This window comes from Scomber japonicus, chromosome 15, assembly GCF_027409825.1.
Source record: "Scomber japonicus isolate fScoJap1 chromosome 15, fScoJap1.pri, whole genome shotgun sequence".
In the NCBI taxonomy this organism is placed as follows: Eukaryota; Metazoa; Chordata; class Actinopteri; order Scombriformes; family Scombridae; genus Scomber; species Scomber japonicus.
In genome coordinates this window covers 1,313,701-1,334,907 of record NC_070592.1, presented here as the reverse complement: position 1 = coordinate 1,334,907, position 21,207 = coordinate 1,313,701, and the positions used below count along the sequence as shown (strand labels likewise).

General features: G+C 44.6%; 1 protein-coding gene across 1 annotated transcript; it reads right to left on the bottom strand.

Moving 5' to 3' along the window:
- Positions 1–5,228: 5,228 nt before the first annotated feature.
- Positions 5,229–20,925, bottom strand: dnai2b (dynein, axonemal, intermediate chain 2b). The gene is made up of 12 exons (XM_053334804.1): positions 20,743–20,925; positions 17,470–17,631; positions 15,735–15,856; positions 15,414–15,556; positions 14,989–15,102; positions 14,224–14,363; positions 13,488–13,610; positions 13,017–13,240; positions 12,792–12,927; positions 12,555–12,701; positions 11,530–11,757; positions 5,229–5,291 (listed from the first exon to the last, which is right to left on the bottom strand). The coding sequence occupies exons 1-12, from the start codon at positions 20,923–20,925 to the stop codon at positions 5,229–5,231; spliced, it is 1,785 nt and encodes a 594-aa protein (XP_053190779.1).
- Between the last annotated feature and the right edge of the window lie 282 nt (positions 20,926–21,207).

Here is a 21,207-nt window from a genome sequence, read left to right as displayed (position 1 = left end):
CCCCGCCCCCCGGATGCCCCGCCCCCTACCACCGAGACGTCAGATGGGGTCGAGTCTCAACGAATCAGACATGGTTTAATTAACCGCAGTTTGTGACCGTGGTTACCATGGCAACTGCAGGCATGATTTGAGCTCCAGCTGAGGATCAGCTGATGTTTCTGTTAACTGACGTTGTGTTAATAAAGATTTAATAAAGAAGTCACAGACCTCCTTCTTCTTCTTCTTCTTCTGTGGTGTTTATAAATATTCCTACAGTCAGTGAATCTGATCATAAAAATAAATATATGATAAATAAATGTTTGACTTCCTGATTTCTCTTTAATGTTCCTCGTTGAGGCTCTGATGATGATATGAAACATTATTATAGTTTATACTGTTTTACTGAAGTACGTCTGCTGATGATCATGTGACAGAGAGCTGAGAACAGCTGACTGATGTTTACGTCCTGAGAGAAAAACATTTAAACATTTAGACGACTTTTATTCATAAAGTAGAAAAATAGAAAATGTTTTTATTACAGTTCAGAACAAATAACAAACCGTCTCTGAAACTCTGACGACCTACAGTGACTCCTCGCCCCTGAACGCATCATTAGAGGTCAACTGACTTTAAACAGTTTCAGAGAAAAACTTCAAAATAAAACGTCATACCTGAACCGACCGAGGGAACAAAAACCCCAAAAACTCAACAAAACCCAGCGTCAGGCGTTACCATGGAAACAGTACTGAAGCGATCTGAGGTCACATGACCATCTGCAACACGAAACATCCGGTGAACATCTGAGTTTCAGAATAAAGTTGTAATAATTTGAACAAAGACTTAACAATAAAAACTTCAAAATAAAGTACAAATATAAATGTTAAGTGTTCAGACTTCATCATGTTTCCTCTTTTAAAATATTTTACAACTTTTATTTCCTAAACTTTTTTTTCAATTATGAATTTTTCTTGTAAAATTACTTTTTATCAAAAATATTTCAGCTTTTTATTTATTTATTTATTTTTTACATTTTTACCAAAATTATTAAAAGATTTTATTTTACAGATTTATTTCAAAAACGTTTTTTTTCGGCCAAGAATATTTTTGTTAATAACTTTTTCTTTTCAAATTAAAACATCTGAAAAAGTAAAATAAATGTTAAAAAAAAAGATAAAAATGACCTAATAATAATAATAATAATAATAATTAATTAACAGGAAGTCTGAGACACATCGAACCGGCCGACTTCCTCTTAACGAGAAAAGTCAAAATACTTCATAGATAGAAATATAAACGTGTTCAGACTTCATTAAAATATTAAAACATTAATAATTTTTCTTGTGTTCAAACTTTTGTTGTTACAGTTTAACTTTCCTCATTTCAAAAAAACAAAAAAAATATTTTACATTAAAAAAAAGAAAAAAAGTAAAATTTAAAACATTAATGAAAGTTAATTAGTAATTCAATACCTCAAAGTTTTACGATAAAAAAAATCTAAATATGTTTCGATTATGACTTTTTCTTGTAAAATTACTTTTAAATCAAAATATTCCAGTTTTTTGGTCAAAGATTCAAACTTTTACTTTTTCTCAAATTATTAAAAGTTTTTTTTTTACAGATTTATTTATTTAACTTTTTTCCTTTTTCTTTTTCTCCAAAACTAAAAACGTCTCAAAAAGTCAAATTAAAAACAATAAAACTGAAACTACATAACGAAAAGAGTCTGATGATGTCACCGTGATGTCACCGTGATGTCACCGTGATGTCACCGTGATGTCACCGTGATGTCACCGTGCTGTCACCGTGATGTCACCGTGCTGTCACCGTGATGTCACCGTGATGTCACCGTGATGTCACCGTAATGTCACCGTGATGTCACCACTGATAAGGAGGTCTGGTTTCTCTCTGACTGGTTTTCAGCGTTTGTTCCGAGCCGAGCGGCGCTGAGTCCCTCTGCCAGGCTCCGGACCCTTCCTCTTCCTCCGGGTCCAGGTCCGGGTCCGGGTCCTGGTCTTGGTCCAGGTGGCCAGGTGAGTCCGCATGTGCTTCAGACCGTCGCAGGTCTCTGGTTTCTCTCCGCAGACTCCACAGACCGGCTCGTCCTCCTGCAGGTGAGCCGTAGCGTGTCTGAACAGCAAGCGGCGGATCCTGAACATCCTGCCACAGACCCTGCAGCTGAACGACCCCCGCCTGTCTCCCCCGCCCCCCCCGCCCCCCCTCTGCTGGGTCTGAGCCGGTCCGGTCTCTGCAGGGTCCCGGTTGTAGTCCTCGCTGTCCTCGGTCTCGGCTTCAGACGAGGACAGAACCAGGACCTCTGCGCTCCCCGACGCACCGGAACACCTCGAACTGTACGTGAACTTTATGATTTCAGCCTCGTCCAGCTCTCCTGCTACTTCCTGTTCCCTGGGAGGGTCCTCATGGTGCTGGTCCTGGTCCTGGTGCTGGTGCTGGCTCTGGTGCTGGTGCTGGTGCTGGTCCTGGTCCTGGTGGTCAGGGAGGACTGTGGCTTTATGGACCGACAGCTGCTCAGTGAAAACATCTGCAGGAAACACAAAGTTAATATTCAACAGAGGAGAAATACTACAAAATAAAATACTCCATTACAGTAAAAGTACTGCAGTATTATAGTGATGTAGTATGCAGTATTATAGTGATGTAGTATGCAGTATTATAGTGATGTAGTATGCAGTATTATAGTGATGTAGTATGCAGTATTATAGTGATGTAGTATGCAGTACTGCAGTAAAAGTACTGCAGTATTATGAGTGATGTAGTATGCAGTATTACAGTAAAAGTACTGCAGTATTATGAGTGATGTAGTATGCAGTATTACAGTAAAAGTACTGCAGTATTATAGTAATGTAGTATGCAGTATTACAGTAAAAGTACTGCAGTATTATAGTGATGTAGTATGCAGTATTACAGTAAAAGTACTGCAGTATTATAGTGATGTAGTATGCAGTATTACAGTAAAAGTACTACAGTATTATAGTGATGTAGTATGCAGTATTACAGTAAAAGTACTGCAGTATTATAGTGATGTAGTATGCAGTATTACAGTAAAAGTACTGCAGTATTATAGTGATGTAGTATGCAGTATTACAGTAAAAGTACTGTAGTATTAGAGTGATGTAGTATGCAGTATTACAGTAAAAGTACTGCAGTATTATGAGTGATGTAGTATGCAGTATTACAGTAAAAGTACTGCAGTATTATAGTAATGTAGTATGCAGTATTACAGTAAAAGTACTGCAGTATTATAGTGATGTAGTATGCAGTATTACAGTAAAAGTACTGCAGTATTATAGTGATGTAGTATGCAGTATTACAGTAAAAGTACTACAGTATTATAGTGATGTAGTATGCAGTATTACAGTAAAAGTACTGCAGTATTATAGTGATGTAGTATGCAGTATTACAGTAAAAGTACTGCAGTATTATAGTGATGTAGTATGCAGTATTACAGTAAAAGTACTGCAGTATTATAGTGATGTAGTATGCAGTATTACAGTAAAAGTACTGCAGTATTATGAGTGATGTAGTATGCAGTATTACAGTAAAAGTACTGCAGTATTATAGTGATGTAGTATGCAGTATTACAGTAAAAGTACTGCAGTATTATAGTGATGTAGTATGCAGTATTACAGTAAAAGTACTGCAGTATTATAGTGATGTAGTATGCAGTATTACAGTAAAAGTACTGCAGTATTATAGTGATGTAGTATGCAGTATTACAGTAAAAGTACTGCAGTATTATAGTGATGTAGTATGCAGTATTACAGTAAAAGTACTGTAGTATTAGAGTGATGTAGTATGCAGTATTACAGTAAAAGTACTGCAGTATTATGAGTGATGTAGTATGCAGTATTACAGTAAAAGTACTGCAGTATTATAGTGATGTAGTATGCAGTATTACAGTAAAAGTACTGCAGTATTATAGTGATGTAGTATGCAGTATTACAGTAAAAGTACTGCAGTATTATAGTGATGTAGTATGCAGTATTACAGTAAAAGTACTGCAGTATTATGAGTGATGTAGTATGCAGTATTACAGTAAAAGTACTGCAGTATTATAGTGATGTAGTATGCAGTATTACAGTAAAAGTACTGCAGTATTATAGTGATGTAGTATGCAGTATTACAGTAAAAGTACTGCAGTATTATAGTGATGTAGTATGCAGTATTACAGTAAAAGTACTTACTGCAGTATTACAGTTTCTACGTCACAGATCAGTTCCTGGTGTCTCGTGGGCTTACCTGCAGGCGGCTGCTCTCTGATTGATTTGTGGAGCTGACAGATGAGCGCGTGTTGGCGGGAGATCACTTCCTGGCTAACAGCTGCTTCCTGTTCATACTTTTCGATAACTTTCTCAAACACTTGTAATATTTCTTCCGCCGCCGCGTGCAGCCTCTCACTGACCAACAGCCGGAGCCTCGCGTGCGACATGTTTACACTGCTGCACGAGAACCACAACAGCAACAACAAGGACTTCCGCTTCCGAAATCATTCAAAATAAAAGCGTGATTTCCGTAAATCTGCACCGACTGAGAACTATCAAAATACAACTACCACAACTATAAAAAAAATATTTAAAACATAAAAACAGGCAAAAAAAAGAAAAAGAGTGAAATCAACTTACTGCAGAGGCTCGACCACAGACATCTGTCCTTCCTCCCTCCCTTCTCTTTCTTCCCTCCTTTCCTTCCTTCCTTTCCTTCCTCCCCCCCTCCTTCTTTCCTCCCTTCCTTTGTTCCTTCCTTCCTCCTTCTTTCCTCCCTTCCTTTGTTCCTTCCTTCCTTAACTTCCTCCCTCCCTCCTTCTTTCCTCCCTTCCTTTGTTCCTTCCTTCCTCCCTCCTTTCCTTCCTTTCTCCCTCCTTTTCTTCCTTTCCTCCTTTCCTTCTTTCCTTCCTCCCTCCCTGACTGACTGAACTCTCTTTTTTACATTGCTGTATTCTGTCTGGATCTGACTTCCTCTTGATTGTGTATTGTACTGTGTGTGTGTGTGTGTGTGTGTGTGTGTGTGTGTGTGTGTGTGTGTGTTACTGTGTGTGTGTGTGTGTGTGTTACTGTGTGTGTGTGTTTACTGTGTGTGTGTTACTGTGTGTGTATTGTACTGTGTGTGTGTGTGTGTGTGTGTGTGTGTAGAAATAATGAACTAAAGTTTGCTTTAAAGGAACTTTTTATTGAACAGTCAGAAAACAGCTGAAACACATTAAAACATTAAACATTAAAAATAAATCACTTTATTCACTGAGAAGTTTCTGTTTCTGTTTCTTCTTTCACTTCCTTCTCTTCACAGACGTCTTTCTCCTGAGGAAACAAACCAGTTAGAAACTAACCGACAGGAAAAGGTTTCATGGTCTGCAGGTGAGTCTCTACCTGGTGTGTCTCTACCTGGTGTGTCTCTACCTGGTGTGTCTCTACCTGGTGAGTCTCTACCTGGTGAGTCTCTACCTGGTGAGTCTCTACCTGGTGAGTCTCTACCTGGTGAGTCTCTACCTGGTGAGTCTCTACCAGGTGTGTCTCTACCTGGTGTGTCTCTACCTGGTGAGTCTCTACCTGGTGTGTCTCTACCTGGTGAGTCTCTACCTGGTGAGTCTCTACCTGGTGAGTCTCTACCTGGTGAGTCTCTACCAGGTGTGTCTCTACCTGGTGTATCTCTACCTGGTGTATCTCTACCTGGTGAGTCTCTACCTGGTGAGTCTCTACCTGGTGAGTCTCTACCTGGTGAGTCTCTACCTGGTGAGTCTCTACCTGGTGAGTCTCTACCAGGTGTGTCTCTACCTGGTGTATCTCTACCTGGTGTGTCTCTACCTGGTGAGTCTCTACCTGGTGAGTCTCTACCTGGTGTGTCTCTACCTGGTGAGCCTCTACCTGGTGTGTCTCTACCTGGTGAGTCTCTACCTGGTCTGGTGTGTCTCTACCTGGTGAGCCTCTACCAGGTGAGTCTCTACCTGGTGAGTCTCTACCTGGTGAGTCTCTACCTGGTGTGTCTCTACCTGGTGAGTCTCTACCTGGTTAGTCTCTACCTGGTGAGTCTCTACCTGGTTAGTCTCTACCTGGTGAGTCTCTACCTGGTGTGTCTCTACCTGGTGAGTCTCTACCTGGTGTGTCTCTACCTGGTGAGTCTCTACCTGGTGAGTCTCTACCTGGTGAGTCTCCACCTGGTGAGTCTCTACCAGGTGAGTCTCTACCTGGTGAGTCTCTACCTGGTGTGTCTCTACCTGGTGTGTCTCTACCTGGTGAGTCTCTACCTGGTTAGTCTCTACCTGGTGTGTCTCTACCTGGTGAGTCTCTACCTGGTGAGTCTCTACCTGGTGAGTCTCTACCTGGTGTGTCTCTACCTGGTGTGTCTCTACCTGGTGAGTCTCTACCTGGTGTGTCTCTACCTGGTGAGTCTCTACCTGGTGTGTCTCTACCTGGTGAGTCTCTACCTGGTGTGTCTCTACCTCTACCAGGCGAGTCTCTACCAGGTGAGTCTCTACCTGGTGTGTCTCTACCTGGTGAGTCTCTACCTGGTGTGTCTCTACCAGGTGAGTCTCTACCTGGTGTGTCTCTCTACCTGGTGTGTCTCTACCTGGTGTGTCTCTACCTGGTGAGTCTCTACCTGGTGAGTCTCTACCTGGCGAGTCTCTACCTGGCGAGTCTCTACCTGGTGTGTCTCTACCTGGTGTGTCTCTACCTGGTGAGTCTCTACCAGGTGTGTCTCTACCTGGTGTGTCTCTACCTGGTGTGTCTCTACCTGGTGTGTCTCTACCTGTTCTGGTGTGTCTCTACCTGGTGTGTCTCTACCTGGTCTGGTGAGTCTCTACCTGGTGTCCATCTACCTGGTGAGTCTCTACCTGGTGTGTCTCTACCTGGTGAGTCTCTACATGGTGTGTCTCTACCTGGTGTGTCTCTACCTGGTGAGTCTCTACCTGGTGAGTCTCTACCAGGTGAGTCTCTACCTGGTGTGTCTCTACCTGGTGAGTCTCTACCTGGTGTGTCTCTACCTGGTGTGTCTCTACCTGGTGAGTCTCTACCTGGTGAGTCTCTACCTGGTCTGGTGTGTCTCTACCTGGTGTGTCTCTACCAGGTGTGTCTCTACCTGGTGAGTCTCTACCTGGTGAGTCTCTACCTGGTGTGTCTCTACCTGGTGTGTCTCTACCTGGTGAGTCTCTACCAGGTGAGTCTCTACCTGGTCTGGTGTGTCTCTACCTGGTGAGTCTCTACCTGGTGTCCCTCTTCCAGGTGAGTCTCTACCTGGTGTCCCTCTACCTGGTGAGTCTCTACCAGGTGAGTCTCTACCTGGTCTGGTGTGTCTCTACCTGGTGTGTCTCTACCAGGTGTGTCTCTACCTGGTGAGTCTCTACCTGGTGTGTCTCTACCTGGTGAGTCTCTACCTGGTGTGTCTCTACCTGGTGAGTCTCTACCTGGTGAGTCTCTACCTGGTGTGTCTCTACCTGGTGTGTCTCTACCTGGTGAGTCTCTACCTGGTGTGTCTCTACCTGGTGAGTCTCTACCTGGTGAGTCTCTACCTGGTGTGTCTCTACCTGGTGAGTCTCTACCTGGTGAGTCTCTACCTGGTGTGTCTCTACCTGGTGAGTCTCTACCTGGTGTGTCTCTACCTGGTGAGTCTCTACCTGGTGAGTCTCTACCTGGTGTGTCTCTACCTGGTGAGTCTCTACCAGGTGAGTCTCTACCTGGTCTGGTGTGTCTCTACCTGGTGAGTCTCTACCTGGTGTCCCTCTACCAGGTGAGTCTCTACCTGGTGTGTCTCTCTACCTGGTGAGTCTCTACCTGGTGAGTCTCTACCTGGTGTGTCTCTACCTGGTGTGTCTCTACCTGGTGAGTCTCTACCTGGTGAGTCTCTACCTGGTGTGTCTCTACCTGGTGCGTCTCTACCTGGTCTACCTGGTGTGTCTCTACCTGGTGTGTCTCTACCTGGTGTGTCTCTACCTGGTGAGTCTCTACCTGGTGTGTCTCTACCTGGTGAGTCTCTACCTGGTGTGTCTCTACCTGGTGAGTCTCTACCTGGTCTGGTGAGTCTCTACCTGGTGTCTCTACCTGGTGAGTCTCTACCTGGTGTGTCTCTCTACCTGGTGTGTCTCTACCTGGTGAGTCTCTACCTGGTCTGGTGAGTCTCTACCTGGTGTGTCTCTACCTGGTGTGTCTCTACCTGGTGTGTCTCTACCAGGTGAGTCTCTACCAGGTGAGTCTCTACCTGGTGTGTCTCTACCTGGTGTGTCTCTACCTGGTGAGTCTCTACCAGGTGAGTCTCTACCAGGTGTGTCTCTACCTGGTGAGTCTCTACCTGGTGAGTCTCTACCTGGTGAGTCTCTACCTGGTGTGTCTCTACCTGGTGAGTCTCTACCTGGTGTGTCTCTCTACCTGGTGTGTCTCTACCTGGTGTGTCTCTCTACCTGGTGTGTCTCTACCTGGTGTGTCTCTACCTGGTCTACCTGGTGAGTCTCTACCTGGTGAGTCTCTACCTGGTGTGTCTCTACCTGGTGAGTCTCTACCTGGTGAGTCTCTACCTGGTGTGTCTCTACCTGGTGAGTCTCTACCTGGTGAGTCTCTACCTGGTGTGTCTCTACCTGGTGTGTCTCTCTACCTGGTGTGTCTCTGCCTGGTGTGTCTCTACCAGGTGTGTCTCTACCTGGTGAGTCTCTACCTGGTGAGTCTCTACCTCTACCAGGTGTGTCTCTACCTGGTGTGTCTCTACCTGGTGAGTCTCCACCTGGTGAGTCTCTACCTGGTGAGTCTCTACCTGGTGTGTCTCTACCTGGTGAGTCTCTACCTGGTGAGTCTCTACTTGGTGAGTCTCTACCTGGTGAGTCTCTACCTGGTGAGTCTCTACCTGGTGTGTCTCTACCTCTCTACCTGGTGTGTCTCTACCTGGTGAGTCTCTACCTGGTGTGTCTCTACCTGGTGAGTCTCTACCTGGTGTGTCTCTACCAGGTGAGTCTCTACCTGGTGAGTCTCTACCAGGTGTGTCTCTACCAGGTGTGTCTCTACCTGGTCTGGTGTGTCTCTACCTGATGAGTCTCTACCTGGTGTGTCTCTACCTGGTGTGTCTCTACCAGGTGTGTCTCTACCTGGTGAGTCTCTACCAGGTGAGTCTCTACCTGGTGTGTCTCTACCTGGTGAGTCTCTACCTGGTGTGTCTCTACCTGGTGTGTCTCTACCTGGTGAGTCTCTACCTGGTGAGTCTCTACCAGGTGTGTCTCTACCTGGTGTGTCTCTACCAGGTGTGTCTCTACCTGGTGTGTCTCTACCTGGTGTGTCTCTACCAGGTGTGTCTCTACCTGGTGTGTCTCTACCAGGTGAGTCTCTACCTGGTGTGTCTCTACCTGGTGAGTCTCTACCTGGTGAGTCTCTACCTGGTGTGTCTCTACCTGGTGTGTCTCTACCAGGTGTGTCTCTACCTGGTGTGTCTCTACCAGGTGAGTCTCTACCAGGTGAGTCTCTACCTGGTGAGTCTCTACCTGGTGAGTCTCTACCTGGTGTGTCTCTACCTGGTGTGTCTCTACCAGGTGTGTCTCTACCTGGTGTGTCTCTACCAGGTGTGTCTCTACCTGGTGTGTCTCTACCTGGTGAGTCTCTACCTGGTGTGTCTCTACCTGGTGAGTCTCTACCAGGTGAGTCTCTACCAGGTGTGTCTCTACCTGGTGTGTCTCTACCTGGTGTGTCTCTACCTGGTGAGTCTCTACCTGGTGTGTCTCTACCTGGTGAGTCTCTACCTGGTGAGTCTCTACCTGGTGTGTCTCTACCTGGTGTGTCTCTCTACCTGGTGTGTCTCTCTACCTGGTGTGTCTCTACCTGGTGAGTCTCTACCTGGTGAGTCTCTACCTGGTGAGTCTCTACCAGGTGAGTCTCTACCTGGTGTGTCTATACCTGGTGAGTCTCTACCTGGTGTGTCTCTACCTGGTGTGTCTCTACCTGGTGAGTCTCTACCTGGTGAGTCTCTACCAGGTGAGTCTCTACCTGGTGTGTCTATACCTGGTGAGTCTCTACCTGGTGTGTCTCTACCTGGTGTGTCTCTACCTGGTGAGTCTCTACCTGGTGAGTCTCTACCTGGTGTGTCTCTACTTGGTGTGTCTTTACCTGGTGAGTCTCTACCTGGTCTACCTGGTGTGTCTCTACCTGGTGAGTCTCTACCTGGTGTGTCTCTACCTGGTGAGTCTCTACCAGGTGAGTCTCTACCTGGTGAGTCTCTACCTGGTGAGTCTCTACCTGGTGAGTCTCTACCAGGTGAGTCTCTACCTGGTGTGTCTCTACCTGGTGAGTCTCTACCTGGTGTGTCTCTACCTGGTGTGTCTCTACCTGGTGTGTCTCTACCTGGTGAGTTTCTACCTGGTGTGTCTCTACCTGGTGAGACTCTACCTGGTGAGTCTCTACCTGGTGAGTCTCTACCTGGTGTGTCTCTACCTGGTGTGTCTCTACCAGGTGTGTCTCTACCTGGTGTGTCTCTACCTGGTGTGTCTCTACCTGGTGAGTCTCTACCTGGTGAGTCTCTACCTGGTGTGTCTCTATCAGGTGTGTCTCTACCTGGTGAGTTTCTACCTGGTGTGTCTCTACCTGGTGAGTTTCTACCTGGTGTGTCTCTACCTGGTGTGTCTCTACCTGGTGTGTCTCTACCTGGTGAGTCTCTACCAGGTGAGTCTCTACCAGGTGAGTCTCTACCTGGTGTGTCTCTACCTGGTGTGTCTCTACCTGGTGTGTCTCTACCAGGTGAGTCTCTACCAGGTGTGTCTCTACCTGGTGTGTCTCTACCTGGTGAGTCTCTACCAGGTGAGTCTCTACCTGGTGAGTCTCTACCTGGTGTCTCTCTACCTGGTGAGTCTCTACCAGGTGTGTCTCTACCAGGTGAGTGTCTACCTGGTGAGTCTCTACCTGGTGAGTCTCTACCTGGTGTGTCTCTACCTGGTGAGTCTCTACCTGGTGTGTCTCTACCTGGTGAGTCTCTACCTGGTGTGTCTCTCTACCAGGTGTGTCTCTACCTGGTGTGTCTCTACCTGGTGAGTCTCTACCTGGTGAGTCTCTACCTGGTGTGTCTCTACCTGGTGTGTCTCTACCTGGTGAGTCTCTACCAGGTGTGTCTCTACCTGGTGTGTCTCTACCAGGTGTGTCTCTACCTGGTGTGTCTCTACCAGGTGTGTCTCTACCTGGTGAGTCTCTACCTGGTGTGTCTCTACCTGATGAGTCTCTACCTGGTGTGTCTCTACCTGGTGAGTCTCTACCTGGTGTGTCTCTACCTGATGAGTCTCTACCTGGTGTGTCTCTACCTGGTGAGTCTCTACCTGGTGAGTCTCTACCAGGTGAGTCTCTACCTGGTCTACCTGGTGAGTCTCTACCTGGTGAGTCTCTACCTGGTGTGTCTCTACCTGGTGAGTCTCTACCTGGTGTGTCTCTCTACCTGGTGTGTCTCTACCTGGTGTGTCTCTACCTGGTGAGTCTCTACCTGGTGTGTCTCTACCTGGTGAGTCTCTACCTGGTGTGTCTCTACCTGGTGTGTCTCTACCTGGTGAGTCTCTACCTGGTGTGTCTCTACCTGGTGTGTCTCTACCTGGTGTCCCTCGTCCTCCTTGTCCCTCCTCCTCCTCTGCTCCGTCTCCACCACGCTGTAGAAGTCGCTCTCCGCTCGAGCGATCAGCTGTTCGGGACTCTCCTCTCCGTCCAGGTCTCGTCCTCCGTCGTCCTCTTTGCTCTGCTCCGAGCGACTCCTCTCCTTCAGACGGATCTCTCTCTGACGAGCCTCCAGGATCTTCTCCCGCTTCGTCTCTCGCTCGAACATCTGCGGACACGAGACTCTGTTCACATCTACTGATCATCAGCTTCATGTTTAAAACAGGAAACTACTTCTCAGGACAGATTGTGAAGTTTCAGACGTATTCTTCACATCTCCAGATCTATATTTATACTCTGAGTCTCTACTGGGATTAAAACTCCTTATTTATCTTCTCCTGGTCCTTTATGCAGCGCCTCAGTTCAGCCTCTGACTATTAACAGGCCGTTTTTGTTATATTAAACATAGACGTATTCTTCACATCTCCAGATCTAAATGGTAAATGGTAATGGACTGTACTCATATAGCACCTTTCTAGTCTTTGCAACCACTCAAAGCTCTTTACATCACATGTCATTCACCCATTCACACACTGATGGCAGGAGCTACCAACCTGCTCATCAGGAGGGAATCTAACCATTCATTCACATTCACACACCGTTGGCATAGCAACGGGAGCAGTTTGGGGTTAAGTGTCTTGCCCAAGGACACATCGACATGTGGACTGGAGGAGCCGGGAATCGCACCACCAATCTTCCAATTGAAGGACGACCGCTCTACCTCCTGATCCACAGCAGAGTATTATATATTAATACTCTGAGTCTCTACTGGGATTCAAACTTCTCCTGGTCCTTTATGCAGCGCCTCAGTTCAGCCTCTGTCTGTTAACAGGACGTTTTAGCTCGTGTCTCTGTCTCTTTATAAACTTCTTTCAGGTTTCTGTTTATAATATTTTAAAATCTATTTAAAGGATCTGCTGTCTGATTGGTTAGTGCTGTTAGTGTCTGAAGGTTTTTGGGTCTCACAGCAGCCAGCAGACTCTTCTCGTTCTTCTGGAGGCTGGACAGTCCGGAGCAGATCTCCAGCAGCGTGGCGGCCCCCTGCTGAGAGCCGCACGCCACCAGCCGGCCCTGGTCCTGAACCCGCAGGCTGTACAGCGCCTCGTCACACACCTGAACACACACAGCAACACAAACCCTGCCGTCATTTACGTCTCCATGGAAACAGGTGACTGAAACAGGTCTAAGGGGACATCAGGGCACCTTGAGACTCAGCGTGGGGTCGTTCTGTTTGAACAGGATGTCCCAGACGTCCAGCACGCCGTCCATCTTCACCGTGAAGAAGACGGACGGTCTGACCGGACTCCAGCAGGCGTCCGTCAGGTACGACATCTGGTACCTGAAATATAAAACACAGGAAGTAGTGAGAGAACTGAACGAGATGATTCTATATGTACTGCTGACGTGGATCCACCTGGTGGGTCTCACCTGGTCCACATGATGGACGATTCTTTGATGTCTTCAGACCAGATGCGAGCCGTCCAGTCACCCACGGTGAGGAAGTTTTTGGGGAAGAAGGGGTTCCTCTGCAGGGCGTAGACGGGTCCGTGGTGGCCGTCGTACGTACAGACGATCTTCTCTGCTGGAGTCTTGGCCTTCCTGTTACAGGACACGACCACGCCCTGCTCCGTCCCCACCATGAACTTAGTTGGCTGCAGACACAGGACAGTCCACTACAGTTAGCTTATCATGAAGACTGGAAATACTTAGCCTAGCTTAGCATAACGGAGGGGCTCTTAAAGGAACAGTTCACTGTCTCTCTGGGAGACGTTCAGATGCTAAACGGTGTCGTTAGCTGCAACAAGCTGCTAGCTTAGCTGAAACAAAAGTGTAAAAATGACATTGTCCAGTTGTGGTTTTGATGTGCAGGTTCCAGAAGGTCCTGCACATGAAGCTCACCATGGTGGCCTCGAACTCCAGAGAGATGGCTCCTAGCGCTCGGTCCAGGTTCCCCTCCCGACCCAGGTCCAGGACCAGACGCTCTGTGGGCTCACTCAGCTTGCGGACGTCCCACCACAGAACCTGAGACATTTAAAACATTGAGTTAATTTATTCCACCTGAAGTTCCTGTTAGTGAAAGTCTTCTTGGCCTGATGATGTCATTGTGATTAATCTACGAGTCAGGATGAGTCCAACATGAAACACACTTCACAGACTGCAGACGGTCTCACATTCACAACCCGGTTCTGCCTGTTAAAGGGCCAAGTGCTGCTCATGTCCTCCATGTTTCACTTTCACTGATCTGAGGTTTGATTCTTTGGTTAATGAAATTAAAGCTCATCTCTGTTAGTTATTAGTGTGTGTGTGTCTAAATATCTTCTGGCTTTACTTTATTGTGTTAATCATTTAACTGTAATTTAGTTTCTTTAGTTGATCTGTCTCCAAAAAAGATTAATTAAAAAAAACTCCAAATTTGATAGATTGATGATTATTTAATTATTCCTTGCATGAGGCCTTTTGATTTAATATATCTGATATATCACAAGACCCCTTTTAGTGAAACACCTTTGGCTTCAATATTTTTATTAACAAATAATGAAATAAATCTATGAAACATTAATAACGGTGAAGTCTCTATGTTTAAAGAGCCTTGAGATGAGTTCTGTTGTGATTTAGCTCGATGTCATGGGTCTACCTGTCCGTCGGTGGAGGCAGAGAAGGCGTCCGTCCCGGTCTTGGACTGGAGCCAGATGACCTTGTAGACCGGGTCTCTGTGGCTCTGCTCCACTGAGGAAACCTCCACCGGCTGGCTGCCTCTCCGGGTGTCCCAGTACGCTGAAACCACAGACTGTATATAAGAAACAGACGTCACATCTGTGACGTCACCCATTGGTTTGTGGACTGCTGCTCAGAAGCCAATAGTTTCTAATCTAGGCAGTGCCATCTTGAACATTTCAGGTGCATGCCGGGAAAAAAAGAACATGGATTCTACTTATATGGGCATGAGGCGGAGGCATGGGCGGAGCGGGGAGGTTGCTATGGTTACGAGGGCTGGATCTGGAGGACATTGGTCAATCAACCTGTCAATCAGGACGTAGCCACGCCCTAATGCATACCCTGCTTTATCGTCACATATAAAATCAGGGAGGCCAAAATGTCCCAAATGAACATCATACTGCATTGAAGAAGGCTTTAAACTAGCGATTGAGACCATAAACACATTTTGAAAACGTTTACTGAGGTTAGAAATCAAGTGAGAAGTTGGTGAATTCTCCATTGACTTGTATAGAGACGGTCGCCCCCTGGTGGCCTTTTGATAGAATGCAGCTCTAAGTTACTTCCTGGTTGGCCTCATTTCAGAGGACTGGAACTCCCCGCCTGGCTGAAACAAACACACCCATGCTAGTTTTGGACGGCAGTAATCAGTGGAGGGTGTGTTTGTGTGTCTGTCTCCACCCACCGATCTGTCCGTTGTAGCTTCCTCCCACCAGCGTGTGGCAGTCTTTAGGGTTGTACTCCAGACACACCAGCGGAGACGGCGGCCTCAGAGACATCTCAGGTCTGTTCGGGTTCTCTGCAACCAAAATACACATCTGAAGACAACCTGTCTCTCCTCATACCTGTCTCTCTGTCTGTCTCTCTGTCTGTCTGTCTCTCTGTCTGTCTGTCTCTCTGTCTGTCTGTCTCTCTCTGTCTGTCTCTCTGTCTCTCTCTCTGTCTGTCTGTCTCTCCTCATACCTGTCTGTCTGTCTGTCTCTGTCTGTCTCTCCTCATACCTGTCTGTCTGTCTGTTTGTCTGTCTGTCTCTTTGTCTGTGTGCCTGTCTGTCTCTCCTCATACCTGTCTGTCTGTCTGCCTGTCTGTCTCTCTGTCTGTCTCACCCACCAATGTCCCAGATGTAGGAATCGATGCTCATGTCTTTAGAGGTTTTCTGGAACTGTAGACATGAGTAGGCGGCTGCCAGCTTCCTGCCGCCGTCAGGATGCCACGACAGACAGGTGACGGTCCGCTTCACCTGGTTAGGATCTCTGCAGAGTCACACACACACACACACACACACACGCACGCACACACACACACACATACATACACACACACACACACACACACACACACACACACACACACACACACACACACACTGACCCTCAGACATCAGGTGGCTGGTGCTGCATGTTGCTGTGTTTGCTGTTGTTTGTCAGGTACCTGAACACGTTGATGGTCTTGGCGGACGGCGGCTCCTGACTCTCCTCCACCTCGTCCTCGTCCTCAAAGTACTCCTGGTAGATGTCCACAGCGTTGTTCTGTCTGATGCAGTGCTCCATGACCTGGACCACACACACACACATGCTCAATGGACTGCATTTATAACGAGACACATTAACACACTGACGGCTCAGACTTCAGGAACTATTGGGGGTTCAGTATTTCACCCAAAAACACTTCAACACCCAGACTGGAGGAGCCGGGAATCGAACTGCTGATCTTCCAATCAGTGGATGATAGAGCTGGGTATCATTTATAACATGTGACCCTAACCCTAACCCTACCAGCACCGATCCAAGAACCCTTAAAGTGATCCTGATACTGTTAGAGAACTACTGGACTACTTAACTTCAGTCATGTTTAAAGTAACAGACTGAGAACAGAAGTCATCAAACAGCCAACTGGGATCTTTACTGATGACACAACAGAACACTGCACACACCAATGAAACCATGACAACCAAACAGCAAACAGCCCCAACCCACGCCCCTGTCATACTGCTGGCGAGTGGGTGTCATTGGTTATTGTGAGTGTATCAGGTCAACCTGACCCGGCGTGTTCCAGCCAAGACTCAGTTTCCTGGAGGTCTAAACTACTGTCTCCTAAGTGTTGGCGTCCTGATCTCCTTTGGGGATCAATCTGGTAAAAACAACTCCTTACAAGGCTTGTTGAGACATCCCCAACCTGGTACAGCTACTGACCTTTCACCTCTCATGTTGTTCTCACATATCTGCCTCTACACAACCAGCTGAGTCCTTCATCAGACTCTCATTAACACATTGAGTCTCTGTGTTGTATTGTGTGTAACAGTGTGTAGCTTAGACTCACTTTACAGCGTTTAGGAGGCATCTTGGCTGCTGAACTGCTAAACACGCTAACTCAGATTCACCAAGACTTCACCACCACAGACGGGTCGTAGCTGCTGTGGCAGTGGACCAATCACATGACGCATTACATCCAAGAACGCTTGTGTTGATTGGCTGTGAGCAAGTTCGTACAGATAGTCATATTTTCTAGTTCTGGGTGTAAAAAGGATCAAATGCAGGTATCGATTGATGGGAGACGTTTCTATACTACTTGGTATTGATTCATTTCTCCTGAACCACAGGAACCTGAACCTGAACCACAGGAACCTGAACCTGAACCTGAACCTGAACCTTTAAATCTTTAAATGGTCTGGCCCCGCGCTACCTCTCTGAGCTCCTTCCCCCCCACGCTCCTGCTCGGTGCCTCAGGTCAGCTGATCTGCTGCTCCTGGAGGTACCGAGGTCAGAGGTCAGGTCAGCTGATCTGCTGCTCCTGGAGGTACCGAGGTCAAAGCGGAAGCTCAGAGGGGAGAGAGCATTTTCTGTTGCTGCTCCTAAACTATGGAACGAGCTTCCTTTAAATATTAGACAAGCCTCCTCACTGTCCATTTTTAAAACTCGTCTTAAAACCCATTTTTATTCCTTGGCTTTCAACCCAGCATGAGACTCTGCTCCTGTTTTAGTGTTTTATGGTTTGTTTTAATTATTGTTTTATGTTTTTTTTGGTTGTTTTATGTATTTATGTACAGCACTCTGTTTCAGCTGTGGTTGTTTTAAAGTGCTTTATAAATAAAGTTGAGTTGAGTTGAACCTGAACCACAGGAACCTGAACCTGAACCTGAACCAGACTGAGGTAAAGTGGATCTTACGCTGCCCAGCTGCAGGATGCTGTTGATGTAGCTCTCATCTTTCTCCACCTTCTTCCTGAAGCGGATGGTCTGTTCCATCTCATGGAAGTTGACGTCTTTGGGCCACCCCCCCTCCACGTGGTTTATCCCACGGCTCTCTGACTCGAAGCGCTCCGTGTTCACCTGCAGAGACAAAGAGAGAGTCAGAGTCCTCAGAGACAAACACCAGAGTCCTCAGAGACAAACATCAGAGTCCTCAGAGACAAACACCAGAGTCCTCAGAGTCCTCAGAGTCCTCAGAGACAAACACCAGAGTCCTCAGAGTCCTCAGAGACAAACAGCTGAGTCCTCAGAGTCCTCAGAGACAAACACCAGAGTCCTCAGAGTCCTCAGAGACAAACAGCTGAGTCCTCAGAGTCCTCAGAGTCCTCAGAGACAAACACCAGAGTCCTCAGAGTCCTCAGAGACAAACAGCTGAGTCCTCAGAGTCCTCAGAGACAAACACCAGAGTCCTCAGAGTCCTCAGAGACAAACACCTGAGTCCTCACAGCTTCATCGTGTTCATACGCAGCACAACACAGACTCCTGGACGGACTTTAAAAGGGTTACAGGGAGGAATATAAAACAGCTTGATTCATTGTTTGGTTCATAAATGTCAGAAAATGGTGAGAAACATTGATCAGTGTGTCCTAAAGTTCAACATGATGTCATCACACAGCTCAAATATATTCAGTTTACTGTCACAGAGAATTAAAGAGAGCAGAAAGTGTTCACATTTAAGAAGCTGAAAGAGAGAAAACGACTCAAAACAATTAACTGAGTATCAATCAATAAATAGATTCTGACTGTTAAATGTCCTGCGTTGGTTCACTGATCTGAGGTTTGAGCTACATCTCTGTTAGCTAGCAGTGTGTGTGGGTGTGTGTGTGTGTGTGTGTGTGCGTGTGTGTGTATGTGTGTGTGTGTGTGTATGTGTGTGTGTGTGTGTGTGTGTGTGTGTGTCTACAGGTGTTTTTCTTTAAATATCTTCTGGCTTTACTTTATTCTGTTGTTTGAATATATAACTATAATTTAGATACAGTCTGTTTCCAAAAGAAGATAATTTGAATAAACTTAATTTAGTTGATAGATTGATGATTATTTAATTATTCCTTGCATTAAGTCTTTTTGAGGTCAAGCTGACTTTGATAAATCCAAACTAATATATCTGATATATCACAAGACCCCTATTTGTGAAACACCTTTGGCTTGATTTTATATTCTTATTAACAAATAATAAAATAAATCTTAAGCATCAATAACGGTGATGAACACAGACACATATCCTCCATATGACTGCTCTACATAGACCTTGTTATATAATCATTAATTATTAATAATAAATAAGTAAACATTTTAAAGGCCTAGTGACACGTGACCTGTAACTGGTCTGACATTCATTCTTCACTGGTTGCAAACTGTGTCGAATATCAAACTAACTTTACCGAAGTATGAAGCTGAAAGTAAACGTAGATGTAGATAAACTGTGTGAGGTTAATATAAACTATGAGGTTAATATAAACTATGAGGTTAATATAAACTATGAGGTTAATATAAACTATGAGGTTAATATAAACTATGAGGTTAATATAAACTGTGAGGTTAATATAAACTATGAGGTTAATCTAAACTTTGAGGTTAATATAAACTGTGAGGTTAATATAAACTGTGAGGTTAATCTAAACTGTGAGGTTAATATAAACTATGAGGTTAATATAAACTTTGAGGTTAATCTAAACTATGAGGTTAATATAAACTTTGAGGTTAATCTAAACTATGAGGTTAATATAAACTGTGAGGTTAATCTAAACTGTGAGGTTAATATAAACTATGAGGTTAATATAAACTTTGAGGTTAATCTAAACTTTGAGGTTAATATAAACTTTGAGGTTAATCTAAACTTTGAGGTTAATATAAACTATGAGGTTAATATAAACTGTGAGGTTAATATAAACTTTGAGGTTAATATAGATAATCTTTGAGGTTAATATAAACTATGAGGTTAATATAAACTATGAGGTTAATACTGTGAGGTTAATATAAACTATGAGGTTAATATAGATAATCTTTGAGGTTAATATAAACTATGAGGTTAATATAAACTATGAGGTTAATATAAACTATGAGGTTAAAACTTTGAGGTTAATATAAACTATGAGGTTAATATAAACTATGAGGTTAATATAAACTATGAGGTTAATATAAACTATGAGGTTAATATAAACTGTGTGAGGTTAATATAAACTGTGTGAGGTTAATATAAACTATGAGGTTAATATAAACTATGAGGTTAATATAAACTTTGAGGTTAATGTAGATAAACTCTGAGGTTAATATAAACTATGAGGTTAATATAAACTATGAGGTTAATATAAACTATGAGGTTAATGTAGATAAACTATGAGGTTAATGTAAACTGAGGTTAATATAAACTGTGAGGTTAATATAAACTATGAGGTTAATATAAACTCTGAGGTTAATATAAACTATGAGGTTAATATAAACTATGAGGTTAATCTAAACTATGAGGTTAATATAAACTGTGAGGTTAATCTAAACTGTGAGGTTAATCTAAACTGTGAGGTTAATCTAAACTATGAGGTTAATATAAACTATGAGGTTAATGTAGATAAACTATGAGGTTAATATAAACTGTGAGGTTAATATAAACTATGAGGTTAATATAAACTTTGAGGTTAATGTAGATAAACTCTGAGGTTAATATAAACTATGAGGTTAATATAAACTGTGAGGTTAATCTAAACTGTGAGGTTAATATAAACTATGAGGTTAATATAAACTGTGAGGTTAATATAAACTATGAGGTTAATATAAACTATGAGGTTAATATAAACTATGAGGTTAATGTAGATAAACTATGAGGTTAATATAAACTGTGAGGTTAATATAAACTATGAGGTTAATATAAACTGTGAGGTTAATATAAACTATGAGGTTAATATAAACTATGAGGTTAATATAAACTGTGAGGTTAATATAAACTGTGAGGTTAATATAAACTATGAGGTTAATATAAACTGTGAGGTTAATATAAACTTTGAGGTTAATATAAACTATGAGGTTAATGTAGATGAACTGTGTGAGGTTAATATAAACTATGAGGTTAATATAAACTGAGGTTAATATAAACTATGAGGTTAATATAAACGTTGAGGTTAATATAAACTTTAAGGTTAATGTAGATAAACTATGAGGTTAATGTAGATGAACTATGAGGTAAAGGTAACAGCTGACCTGGTGCTCGGACATGTCCCTGCAGCTCTGCAGAGCCTGGTCTCGGGGTGTTTTGGTGATGAACTGCAGAGCCAGGCTCGGGTCTGGAGGAAGGTCTACCAGCAGCTCTGCAGGCCGGTCAGAGAAGAGACACTGGCGGCCAAACTCACTGCGGAGCTTCGTGTAGACATGAACGATCTCCATGCTGCCGCCGGTAACCGTGAAACACCGTGAAACACCGTAAAACACCGTGAAACACCACAAAACACTGTAAACCGTAAACCGTTAAAACTTTCTCTCTCTCGCCACAGCGTTGTATCCTAGCAACGCTGTGAACGCGGAAGTGCTGGCTGTATCCTAGCAACAGGATGCGGTCCGTTCCAGTCCCGTTGTGATGACGTTTATCATCTTAACTCAATACAAAACAACAGAAATCATTACAGAGAGGTTAACTGTTCACTCTTTACTATTCATTATGGACTGTTG

Excerpts from the sequence above, each read along its gene's own strand:
- dnai2b (XM_053334804.1), bottom strand. The coding sequence starts at position 20,925 with ATGGAGATCGTTCATGTCTACACGAAGCTCCGCAGTGAGTTTGGCCGC. Across the intron at positions 17,632-20,742 it reads GGGACATGTCCGAGCACCAG|GTGAACACGGAGCGCTTCGA; the intron begins GTCAGCTGTTAC and ends TTGTCTCTGCAG. Across the intron at positions 15,857-17,469 it reads GCATCCTGCAGCTGGGCAGC|GTCATGGAGCACTGCATCAG; the intron begins GTAAGATCCACT and ends TGTGTGGTCCAG.